General features: G+C 51.3%; 1 protein-coding gene across 3 annotated transcripts in view; it reads left to right on the top strand.

Moving 5' to 3' along the window:
• The window catches only part of ATOSB (atos homolog B), a 111,841-nt gene that overhangs the window by 77,096 nt on the left and 21,336 nt on the right, over positions 1–13,409 (top strand). For all 3 annotated transcript variants that reach the window (XM_088453618.1, XM_088453619.1, XM_088453620.1), the window contains exons 4-5: positions 12,796–12,848; positions 13,010–13,109. In XM_088453618.1, the coding sequence (XP_088309744.1) occupies positions 12,796–12,848; positions 13,010–13,109 (153 nt within the window). The remainder of the gene's footprint in view (positions 1–12,795; positions 12,849–13,009; positions 13,110–13,409) is intronic.

Genomic DNA, 13,409 nt, shown 5'->3' with positions numbered 1-13,409 from the left:
ATGCTGCAGACGGGGGATTCTGGCACACTGTAGATCAGGATGGCGAGCATGCTGCAGACGGGGTATTCTGGCACACTGTAGATCAGGATGGTGAGCATGCTGCAGACGGGGTATTCTGGCACACTGTAGATCAGGATGGCGAGCATGCTGCAGATGGAATTCTGGGCACACTGTAGATCAGGATGGCGGGCATGCTGCAGACATGGTATTTTGGGCACACCTGTAGATCAGAATGGCGAGCATGCTGCAGACATGGTATTCTGGCACACTGTAGATCAGGATGGCGGGCATGCTGCAGATGGGATTCTGGGCACACTGTAGATCAGGATGGCGGGCATGCTGCAGACGGGGTATTCTATCACACTGTAGATCAGGATGGCGAGCATGCTGCAGACGGGATTCTGGGCACACTGTAGATCAGGATGGCGAGCATGCTGCAGACGGGATTCTGGGCACACTGTAGATCAGGATGGCGAGCATGCTGCAGACCGGATTCTGGGCACACTGTAGATCAGGATAGCGGGTATGCTGCAGACGGGATTCTGGGCACACTGTAGATAAGGATGGCGGATATGCTGCAGACTGGATTCTGGGCACACTGTAGATCAGGATGGCGAGCATGCTGCAGACATGGGATTCTGGGCACACTGTAGATCAAGGTAGCGGGCATGCTGCAAACGGGATTCTGGGCACACTGTAGATCAGGATGGCGGGCATGCTGCAGATGGGATTCTGGGCACACTGTAGATAAGGATGGCGGATATGCTGCAGACTGGATTCTGGGCACACTGTAGATCAGGATGGCGAGCATGCTGCAGACATGGTATTCTGGCACACTGTAGATCAGGATGGCGGGCATGCTGCAGATGGGATTCTGGGCACACTGTAGATCAGGATGGCGGGCATGCTGCGGACGGGGTATTCTGGCACACTGTAGATCAGGATGGCGAGCATGCTGCAGACGGGATTCTGGGCACTCTGTAGATCAGGATGGCGAGCATGCTGCAGACGGGATTCTGGGCACACTGTAGATCAGGATGGCGGGTATGCTGCAGACGGGATTCTGGGCACACTGTAGATCAGGATGGCGAGCATGCTGCAGACATGGGATTCTGGGCACACTGTAGATCAAGGTAGCGGGCATGCTGCAGACGGGATTCTGGGCACACTGTAGATCAGGATGGCGGGCATGCTGCAGATGGGATTCTTGCACACTGTAGATCAGGATGGTGAGCATGCTGCAGATGGAATTCTGGGCACACTGTAGATCAGGAAGGCGGGCATGCTGCAGACGGGGGATTCTTGCACACTGTAGATCAGGATGGCGGGCATGCTGCAGACGGGATTCTGGGCACACTGTAGATCAGGATGGCGAGCATGCTGCAGTCGGGATTCTGGGCACACTGTAGATCAGGATGGCGGGCATGCTGCAGACATGGTATTCTGGCACACTGTGGATCAGGATGGCGGGCATGCTGCAGATGGGATTCTGGGCACACTGTAGATCAGGATGGCGGGTATGCTGCAGACGGGATTCTGGGCACACTGTAGATCAGGATGGCGGGCATGCTGCAGACATGGTATTCTGGCACACTGTGGATCAGGATGGCGGCATGCTACAGATGGGATTCTGGGCACACTGTAGATCAGGATGGCGGGTATGCTGCAGATGGGATTCTGGGCACACTGTAGATCAGGATGGCGGGTATGCTGCAGACGGGATTCTGGGCACACTGTAGATCAGGATGGCAAGCATGCTGCAGACGGGATTCTGGCACACTGTAGATCAGGATGGCGAGCATGCTGCAGATGTTATTCTGGCACACTGTAGATCAGGATGGCGGGTATGTTGCAGACGGGATTCTGGGCCCACTGTAGATCAGGATGGTGAGCATGCTGCAGACATGGTATTCTGGGCACACTGTAGATCAAGGTAGCGGGCATGCTGCAGACGGGTTTCTGGGCACACTGTAGATCAGGATGGCGGGCATGCTGCAGATGGGATTCTGGCACACTGTAGATCAGGATGGTGAGCATGCTGCAGATGGAATTCTGGGCACACTGTAGATCAGGTTGGCGGGCATGCTGCAGACGGGGGATTCTGGCACACTGTAGATCAGGATGGCGGGCATGCTGCAGATGGAATTCTGGGCACACTGTAGATCAGGATGGCGGGCATGCTGCAGACGGGATTCTGGGCACACTGTAGATCAGGATGGCGAGCATGCTGCAGTCGGGATTCTGGGCACACTGTAGATCAGGATGGCGGGCATGCTGTAGACATGGTATTCTGGCACACTGTGGATCAGGATGGCGTGCATGCTGCAGATGGGATTCTGGGCACACTGTAGATCAGGATGGCGGGTATGCTGCAGACGGAATTCTGGGCACACTGTAGATCAGGATGGCGGGCATGCTGCAGACATGGTATTCTGGCACACTGTGGATCAGGATGGCGGGTATGCTGCAGACGGGATTCTGGGCACACTGTAAATCAGGATGGCGAGCATGCTGCAGACGGGATTCTGGCACACTGTAGATCAGGATGGCGAGCATGCTGCAGATGTTATTCTGGCACACTGTAGATCAGGATGGCGGGTATGCTGCAGACGGGATTCTGGGCACACTGTAGATCAGGATGGCGAGCATGCTGCAGACATGGTATTCTGGCACACTGTGGATCAGGATGGCGGGCATGCTGCAGATGGGATTCTGGGCACACTGTAGATCAGGATGGCGGGTATGCTGCAGATGGGATTCTGGGCACACTGTAGATCAGTATGGCGGGTATGCTGCAGATGGGATTCTGGGCACACTGTAGATCAGGATGGCGGGCATGCTGCAGACGGGATTCTGGGCACACTGTAGATCAGGATGGCGGGCATGCTGCAGATGGCATTCTGGGCACACTGTAGATCAGGATGGCCATCATGCTGCAGACGGGGTATTCTGGCACATTGTAGATCAGGATGGCAAGCATGCTGCAGATGGAATTCTGGGCACACTGTAGATCAGGATGGCGGGCATGCTGCATATGTTATTCTGGCACACTGTAGATCAGGATGGGGATATGCTGCAGATGGGATTCTGGGCACACTGTAGATCAGGATGGCGAGCATGCTGCAGACATGGTATTCTGGCACACTGTGGATCAGGATGGCGGGCATGCTGCAGATGGGATTCTGGGCACACTGTAGATCAGGATGGCGGGTATGCTGCAGACGGGATTCTGGGCACACTGTAGATCAGGATGGCGGGCATGCTGCAGACGGGATTCTGGGCACACTGTAGATCAGGATGGCGGGCATGGTGCAGATGGCATTCTGGGCACACTGTAGATCAGGATGGCGGGCATGCTGCAGATGGGATTCTGGGCACACTGTAGATCAGAATATAAAAAAGGGGCGCTTGTGTTGGTGCTAAATAAAAATGAAGGAATTTAAAAAAAACTAGGTAAATGATGGAAAATGCAAAAGACTAATAATTAGACCAAATAAATTAAAAATAATACAAAATAAATAAATTTAAAATGTAAAATAAAATATTTAATAAATATAAATTTAAATGAAAAAAGTGAAAATTAAAATACTGAGATATAAATTAAACAGTTAAATGTAATAATATTAAAATAAGGAGTATGTAATACCTGTAAAGGGAAAAAGGTTAATAGCTTTTATTGTGTATAAAGTCCGTGCTGGGAAGTACAGGGGTTCCAATGGTGTCAGTACTGGCCTTGCAGGAAAAGCTGCAGATTTGGAATTAACTAGCTGTCCCTATATCTGCCTACCTTTTCGGCCACAGACCTTGCAAGTATGTTGGTAATAACGTCAGCATACCGCGCCGCTGAGCAAAAGACCAAAACACTCACGGAGCGAACCTGCCGAGAACGGCGAACTAGACACATACGGAGGGAACCAATCAGCACATGGCAAATAATGGCAGATATAGGGACAGCTATTTAATTAAAAATCTGCAGCTTTTCCTGCAAGGCCAGTACTGACACCATTGGAACCCCTGTACTTCCCAGCACGGACTTTATACACAATAAAAGCTATTAACCTTTTTATTCTAACCTTTTTCCCTTTACAGGTATTACATACTCCTTATTTTAATATTATTACATTTAACTTTTTAATTTATATCTCAGTATTAAAATTTTCACTTTTTTCATTTAAATTTCCTTTTATCTTTATTAAATATACAGTCAGGTCCATAAATATTGGGACATTGACAGTATTTTCATATTTTGGTCTCTATTCACCACCACAATGGCTTTGAAATGAAACAAACAAGATGTGATTTACCTGCAGACTTTCAGATTTAGTTTGAGGGTAATTACATCCAAATCAGGTGAACGGTGTAGGAATTACAATGGTTTCTATATGAGCCTCCCACTTTTTAAGGGGCCAAAAGTAATGGGACAAACTAAACAATCCTAAATCTAACTTTCACTTTTTAATACTTTGTTGCAAATCCTTTGCAGGCAATTACAGCCTGAAGTCTGGAACGCATAGACATCACCAGATGCTGGGTTTCATCCCTGGTGATGCTCTGCCAGGCCTCTACTGCAAATGTCTTCAGTTCCTGCTTGTTCTTGGGGCATTTTCCCTTCAGTTTTGTCTTCATCAAGTGAAATGCATGCTCAATCGGATTCAGGTCAGGGGATTGACTTGGCCATTGCATAACATTACACTTTTTAGCCTTAAAAAACTCTTTGGTTGCTTTTGCAGTATGCTTCGGGTCATTGTCCATCTGCACTGTGAAGCACCGTCCAATGAGTTCTAAAGCATTTGACTGAATATGAGCATATAATATTGCCCGAAACACTTCAGAACTCATTCTACTGCTTTTGTCAGTAGTCACATCATCAATAAATACAAGGGAACCAGTTCCATTGGCAGCCATACATGCCCACGCCATGACACTACCACCACCATGCTTCACTGATGAGGTGGTATGTTTTGGATCATGAGCAGTTCCTTTCCTTCTCTTCTCTTCCCATCACTCTGGTACAAGTTGATCTTTGTCTCATCTGTCAATAGGATGTTGTTCCAGAACTGTAATGGCTTTTTTAGATGTTGTTTGGCAAACTCTAATCTGGTCTTCCTGTTTTTGTGGCTCACCAATAGTTTGCATCTTGTGGTGAACCCTCTATATTCACTCTTGTGAAGTCTTCTCTTGATTGTTGACTTTGACACATATACATCTACCTCCTGGAGAGTGTTCTTGATTTGGCCAACTGTTGTGAAGGGCTTTTTCTTAACCAGGGAAATAATTCTTTTGTCATCCACCACAGTTGTCTTCCGTGGTCTTCCGGGTCTTTTGGTGTAGATCATGGTAGCAGGCATGCTGCAGATGGGATACTGGGCACACTGTAGATCAGGATGGTGGGCATGTTGCAGATGGGATTCTGGGCACACTGTAGATCAGGGTAGCGGGCATGCTGCAGATGGGATTCTGGGCACACTGTAGATCAGGGTAGCAGGCATGCTGCAGATGGGATACTGGGCACACTGTAGGTCAGGGTAGCGGGCATGCTGCAGATGGGATTCTGGCACACTGTAGGTCAGGGTAGCAGGCATGCTGCAGATGGGATTCTGGGCACACTGTAGGTCAGGGTAGCAGGCATGCTGCAGATGGGATTCTGGGCACACTGTAGGTCAGGGTAGCGGGCATGCTGCAGATGGGATTCTGGCACACTGTAGATCAGGATGGTGAGCATGCTGCAGACGGGATTCTGGCACACTGTAGGTCAGGGTAGCAGGCATGCTGCAGACGGGATTCTGGCACACTGTAGGTCAGGGTAGCAGGCATGCTGCAGATGGGATACTGGGCACACTGTAGATCAGGGTAGCCCGCATGCTGCAGATTGGATGCTGGGCACACTGTAGATCAGGGTAGCGGGCATGCTGCAGACGGGATTCTGGCACACTGTAGGTCAGGGTAGCAGGCATGCTGCAGATGGGATACTGGGCACACTGTAGATCATGGTAGCAGGCATGCTGCAGATGGGATACTGGGCACACTGTAGATCAGGATGGCGGGCATGCTGCAGATGGGATTCTGGGCACACTGTAGATCAGGGTAGCGGGCATGCTGCAGATGGGATTCTGGGCACACTGTAGATCAGGGTAGCAGGCATGCTGCAGATGGGATACTGGGCACACTGTAGGTCAGGGTAGCTGGCATTCTGCAGATGGGATTCTGGCACACTGTAGGTCAGGGTAGCAGGCATGCTGCAGATGGGATTCTGGGCACACTGTAGGTCAGGGTAGCAGGCATGCTGCAGATACGATTCTGGGCACACTGTAGGTCAGGGTAGTGGGCATGCTGCAGACGGGATTCTGGCACACTATAGGTCAGGGTAGCGGGCATGCTGCAGATGGGATTCTGGCACACTGTAGGTCAGGGTAGCGGGCATGCTGCAGACAGGGATTCTGGGCACACTGTAGATCAGGATGGTGAGCATGCTGCAGACGGGATTCTGGCACACTGTAGATCAGGGTAGCGGGCATGCTGAAGATGGGATTCTGACACACTGTAGGTCAGGGTAGCGGGCATGCTGCAGACAGGGGATTCTGGGCACACTGTAGATCAGGATGGTGAGCATGCTGCAGATGGGATACTGGGCACACTGTAGATCAGGATGGCGGGCATGCTGCAGATGGGATTCTGGGCACACTGTAGATCAGGGTAGCGGGCATGCTGCAGATGGGATTCTGGGCACACTGTAGATCAGGGTAGCAGGCATGCTGCAGATGGGATTCTGGCACACTGTAGGTCAGGGTAGCAGGCATGCTGCAGATGGGATTCTGGCACACTGTAGGTCAGGGTAGCAGGCATGCTGCAGATGGGATTCTGGGCACACTGTAGGTCAGGGTAGCAGGCATGCTGCAGACGGGATTCTGGCACACTGTAGGTCAGGGTAGCGGGCATGCTGCAGATGGGATTCTGGCACACTGTAGGTCAGGGTAGCGGGCATGCTGCAGACAGGGATTCTGGGCACACTGTAGATCAGGATGGTGAGCATGCTGCATATGGTATTCTGGGCACACTGTAGATCAGTATGGCGAGCATGCTGCAGATGGGATTCTGGCACACTGTATGTCAGGATGGCGGGCATGCTGCAGATGGGATTCTGGGCACACTGTAGATCAGGGTAGCAGGCATGCTGCAGATGGGATACTGGGCACACTGTAGATCAGGGTAGCAGGCATGCTGCAGATCGGATACTGGGCACACTGTAGATCAGGGTAGCAGGCATGCTGCAGATGGGATACTGGGCACACTGTAGATCAGGGTAGCAGGCATGCTGCAGACAGGGTATTCTGGCACACTGTAGATCAGGATGGCGGGCATGCTGCAGATGGGATTCTGGGCACACTGTAGATCAGGATGGTGGGCATGCTGTAGATGGGATTCTGGGCACACTGTAGATCAGGGTAGCAGGCATGCTGCAGACGGGATTCTGGGCACACTGTAGATCAGGATGGTGGGCATGCTGCAGATTGGATACTGGGCACACTGCAGATCATGGTAGCAGGCATGCTGCAGATGGGATACTGGGCACACTGTAGATCAGGATGGCGGGCATGCTGCAGATGGGATTCTGGGCACACTGTAGATCAGGATGGTGGGCATGCTGCAGATGGGATTCTGGCACACTGTAGGTCATGATGGCGGGCATGCTGTAGATGGGATTCTGGGCACACTGTAGATCAGGATGGTGGGCATGCTGTAGATGGGATTCTGGGCACACTGTAGATCAGGATGGCGGGCATGCTGCAGATGGGATTCTGGGCACACTGTAGATCAGGGTAGCGGGCATACTGCAGATGGGATTCTGGGCACACTGTAGATCAGGGTAGCAGGCATGCTGCAGATGGGATACTGGGCACACTGTAGATCAGGATGGCAGGCATGCTGCAGACAGGGGATTCTGGCACACTGTAGATCAGGATGGCGGGCATGCTGTAGATGGGATTCTGGGCACACTGTAGATCAGGGTAGCCGGCATGCTGCAGATGGGATTCTGGGCACACTGTAGATCAGGGTAGCCGGCATGCTGCAGATGGGATTCTGGGCACACTGTAGGTCAGGATGGCAGGCATGCTGCAGATGGGATTTTGGGCACACTGTAGATCAGGGTAGCAGGCATGCTGCAGATGGGATTCTGGGCACACTGTAGGTCAGGATGGCGGGCATGCTGCAGATGGGATTCTGGGCACACTGTAGATCAGGGTAGCGGGCATGCTGCAGATGGGATTCTGGGCACACTGTAGATCAGGGTAGCAGGCATGCTGCAGATGGGATACTGGGCACACTGTAGATCAGGGTAACGGGCATGCTGCAGACAGGGGATTCTGGGCACACTGTAGATCAGGGTAGCAGGCATGCTGCAGACAGGGGATTCTGGGCACACTGTAGATCAGGGTAGCAGGCACGCTGCATGACTCTCTCTGTCTCGCGTGTCGCCCTCTCTCATGTGCATGACTCTCTCTGTCTCACAGCTCTCCCTCTCTCATGTGCATGACTCTCTCTGTCTTACGTGTCGTCCTCACTCATGTGCATGACTCTCTCTGTCTCACAGCTCTCCCTCTCTCATGTGCATGACTCTCTCTGTCTTACGTGTCGTCCTCACTCATGTGCATGACTCTCTCTGTCTCACAGCTCTCCCTCTCTCATATGCATGACTCTCTGTCTCACTTGTCGCCCTCTCTCATGTGCATGACTCTCTCTGTCTCGCGTGTCGCCCTCTCTCATGTGCATGACTCTCTCTGTCTCGCGTGTCGCCCTCTCTCATGTGTATGACTCTCTCTGTCTCGCGTGTCGCCCTCTCTCATGTGTATGACTCTCTCTGTCTCGCGTGTCGCCCTCTCTCATGTGCATGACTCTCTCTGTCTCACAGCTCTCCCTCTCTCATGTGCATGACTCTCTCTGTCTCGCGTGTCGCCCTGTCTCTGGAAGCTACTGGGCCTGATGTAGACGTAGCCTCCGATCACCCTGAGATGTAACATCAGACACCCCTGTCACACTGTGTTCCCGTCTGCTGGCTGCTTATTAGCAGCTCTGGCCCAGACAGGAAGTGGTTAAACTGGTGTGATTCCTGTGATACTGGGGTGTGAGAGTTCCGTCGCTCTGGGCGATTCCCTGCTATAAACACTGATTATATTAATAAAGTAATTATTCTCTAAGGCAGGTTAATAATATCACCGCACTGCAGGCCTCCGTCTCCCCAGCCCCTCTGTAGGGCACCTAATTCCTGATATATGCTGCCACATTCAGTATGATCATCCCTCTCCCTGCACCACGTAGAGAAACGTCTTTGTGGTTCCATAGACTGTGATCTGAAGGCCACAGGTCTCTGCACTGCCCCAGGGCTTCATTTCCAGGTGTATATTTAATATTTTCTATATTTGCGTTGCTAGACATCAAATCGAGTCCTTAAAGTGTATTAACTACACACAAGCATTAATCACAAAGGTGGAATTCAGGGCCTGAGTCAGACCCGGACGCTATATGCAGAAGGTCGTTCCTAAAAAGGGGCCGGCTATTTAAATTGAGCACTCGCTCATTGCGGTTTGTTGACGCTTCTATGTCTGAGCGAGCGAACGAAAAATGCGCTCGCTATTTTGTAAAGACGCCTCTTTACCGTTCGCATCACACGTCATCTCCGGTATTTATTTGTTTAATCAGGTGCATCGAAAGGCGTCTGAACTGCTCGCAGTGCTTGTGGTAGTTTTTTCCTACCGCAATCACTGCGAGCAGTTCAGGCTAAAAGACTAGCGTTCCCGCTAGGCTGTTTTAGCGGGGCGCGGCACCCTGCCCTCCTTCTGGAGGGTAAAAAGCACCCTGCCCTCCAGGAGGAGGGCAAAAAAGCGCCCTGCCTTCACAGCCTGCGGGTGCCGTTCTCACCCGCGGGACGCAGTGTCCCGCTGGTGGAGAAACATGCGGTGTCGCGGTGATGTCCCGGTCACCGCCGGAGAATAGACGCCGGGCGCATGCGTCCGGCATCTATTCTCCCTTTCTGCAGCGCTTGGGGGCTGCCCGGCATGTCCGTAAGCGCCGGGCACGCCCCCAAGTATGACGAAAAGGGGACGCGTCTTATAGACACGCCCCCTTTTCATGACCACGCCCCCTTTTCAGGCGCGCATAAGGTTGCCCTCTCTAGCTCCGGCGCCCTGCCTGCCGCCGGAGCTAGAGTTAACACTATAAAAGACAACCAAGTGACGTTGGCGATGACGCTCCTTTACTAATTATGCACTCCCATTAAACGCCCTTTTTACCATTAGGCACGCCTGCGTTCGGATCTTCAAGCACCTTCCCCTGTTACCACCCACAAACGGTACATTCTGTCAATCAAATTAGCAGCCCCTCGCTGTTTTGTGAGCGTTCGATTTCCGACCGCAATGACTGGTTTGCGCATGCACATTACGACCCGTACGCATGCGCAGTTGTGCGAACATCGCTCAGAGCGAACGAGCGGCTGCTTACGAGCGGGTCTGAATCAAGCCCTCAATTCCAAGCAATGCTCTGCAGCCCACTGGCCACCTATGGCACCCCGACATTGCAAGTTTTTCTGCGCACTTCTGCCATGTATCGTGTCCACCTGCTTTGAACTGAATTGCCCCCAAAGAACCTGGGGACTTGTCTATTGCGGAGCGCCCCCTTGTGTTTAACACACCCGCAGATTTGGTTACGCAGTCTGATTGCTGATTCATTCAGACCCGGACGCTAAGCTGCGCTCTCTCGCAGCTACAAGGGGCCGGGTATACAAATGCTGCGATCGCACTATCTGGTGTAAGGAGGCCCTCTATGTCTTAGAGAGCGACGGCAGAGCGAAGGTACGCTGGTATAAAGACGCCCACTTTTCTCTCTTAACACACGTCATCTCCAGGAAGTGTATGAACAATCGGAACCATCGAGAGCCATCGGAGCTGCACGCAGCGCTTGAGGTAGACCCTACCCCGCCGCAAGCACTGCGATCACTGCAGGCTGAAATACAACCAAGTGACGTGTACAATGACGCCTCCATGCTAATTATACACACCCATAGAACTCTGTTTTGACGCCCAGACACGCCTGCGTTCGCACCACCACCTTCCCCTGTCACCACTCACAAACGGCGCAATCTCACTCAAAGTAGCGTCCAGTCTGTGTACTACGAGCGCACGATTCCCGGCCGCAGTGACTGGTTCGCACATGCGTACTTTGATGCATGTGCAAACGTTTGATAATCGCCCATAGCGTGCGTCCGCAGCTTAGCGACCGGGTCTGAATAAGGCCCTTTGTTCCCATCCATGTCCCCTGGCTTGGGTCACTACAGGTGGCTGTATGCGTGCCATCGGCCCATACACACAGGCAGGGCCCATTCTGTGGGAATGTGACCACACCTAGAAGCTTCCTATCACCGTGTCACAGGTGTGTGACTGGCAGGTAGGTGAGGACAATGCAGAACACCCTACAGTGAGGGTCAGCAGTGCGGAGGGGGGGGGGGCATGGTGTGTTGGTCAGAGAGGTTCCCGGGGCCCTGTAATGTCGGCCTGTATACAGAGGAGGTGTGTGTGGGGGGTGTCGCAGCCTGCCGTGGGCAGAGACTCATAGTAGATCCCAGTGCGATGGACCCGTTACTGGTAGGCTCTTTATCAGCTTTCTGTGTGTCTGATATATTTGATCTCTTGTCACCGATCCTAAAATTCAGATTTGTTCGTGATACCGATATTTATGAAGTTATCCGATGTTTATATTGCAGCCCATGCCTCGCCCTGCGCATGCGTCCCGCTGCCTTTGCGTTGTTGCTCTCAGAGAGGATTTATATTGACCGTTATGGGCCGATTGTGGGTGGTAACGGAGGGATGGCTACAAAAACGCGGTCTTGTAACAACCGTTTCATGGGGCGTGTCAAATCCAGCGAGCGGGTCTTTGTACGCAGCTTCACTGGCGCCAGGCGTCTTTGTTCCCTTCGCCTAGTCTGTGGGACCCTATACTCGTTTACAGGGCAGATGATCGACTGATCTGAGACCGAAGCTGCAACGTTTTACGCAGCCGCTGCGACGTTTTACACAGATGCAAAGGGATTAGCGCACAACTGTATATCAGGCCCAAAATCTGGAATCCCCAAGGGGGCAATGACAAATATTCTCCCTAAAGCCCTGTGTGGATCTGTCTAAAGAACTAAAAATCAATGTTCTTATCAATGTTACCGGCAATTTCATAGTTTAGAAGCTGCTTTTGTTTTTCTTCTTTACAGATAAATTGTATATTTCCTAAATCAGTGCCCGTTATTGCATTTGTTGAATATATAAAGAGATCCCTCTAATTGCAAAATGCTTTTGGTTTTAAACCATTTCAAAATTGGTTTCCAAAACTCGGCCCCTGCTGCTCGGCTTTCTATTGACCGAATGTTTTTGTTCAGGTCACAGCGACCACCACGGTTGCCGTTGGTGACCTGTGTCTATGGTAAGTATACTGTCAGCCCATTTACAACATCTGTGTAGTAAATTCTTACCAGCAAGACTGACACCTGCAGGACAGCAGAGGTACTACACTCCAAATAAATGACGGCGAAGGCTTCCCCCATATTGTAGGCTGAATCAGGAGTGGTGCTAGAGATATTCTGAATTGATGGGCTAAATTTGGATGTTGATTTAGATATAAATGGCTGCCCTTGATAAATGCACGCCATTGCTTCTCTCGTCGTCTCTGGCGCCCCTTTCCGTGCGTTGACTATTCTGTCCCATCTGGTTTTAGCTCTTATCTTCCTGAGAACTTACTTCGCCAATTTTCTGTTCCCAGAACCCACCAGACTGCACCAGTCGGAGGTTAAAGCGAGGACTGCGCTTGAAGTCGTAAGTGTTGCATCCCTGCGTTCTTTTCCCTGCCCTCAGACCTGTAGGTGATCTCCTCAGCTCTTTACCATTTGCCAGTATCCCAGAAGATTGTCAGCTCTTGGAGTCATGAGGTCTTAATTCCAATTTTGTGTTTTTTTTGTGTTTTTTTTCTTTTAAAGGAGAACTTTGCGTAGTGCGAGGAAAGGAGCGCCGGGCAGGAGCTGTACTGGGAGCTGGGCAACATCGTGCGTCAGCCGCTCCCTGCTCGGGAACTTTGAGGTAAACGCGAAGCGTTAAATATTGTGATGTCACTGCCGGTTGGAGAGATGGGAACTTGTCCTCTTCCGGTCGCAGTGCCAAGTACACCTACCTTGTACCTTCCCTCCTTTGCTTTTACTGTGTTTAGTAAATTCGTTTTGACTCAGCAGATGGTGACTAGTTGTTGGGAAGTGATTGTGGGGGAATGTTTTTCCATGCACACCATATTTCCTGTCTGTAAATGTATTGATGGTCTCTGCAATGTGACTTTTAAATGTTGATAGAAATCTTTTTAGTAACTAGGGGGTCTATTTACTAAGG

This window comes from Taudactylus pleione, unplaced genomic scaffold (assembly GCF_031769625.1).
Source record: "Taudactylus pleione unplaced genomic scaffold, aTauple2 ptg000584l, whole genome shotgun sequence".
NCBI lineage: Eukaryota > Metazoa > Chordata > Amphibia > Anura > Myobatrachidae > Taudactylus > Taudactylus pleione.
The sequence above is the reverse complement of the archived record's forward strand: the minus strand, read 5'-3'. Positions and strand labels throughout refer to the sequence as shown.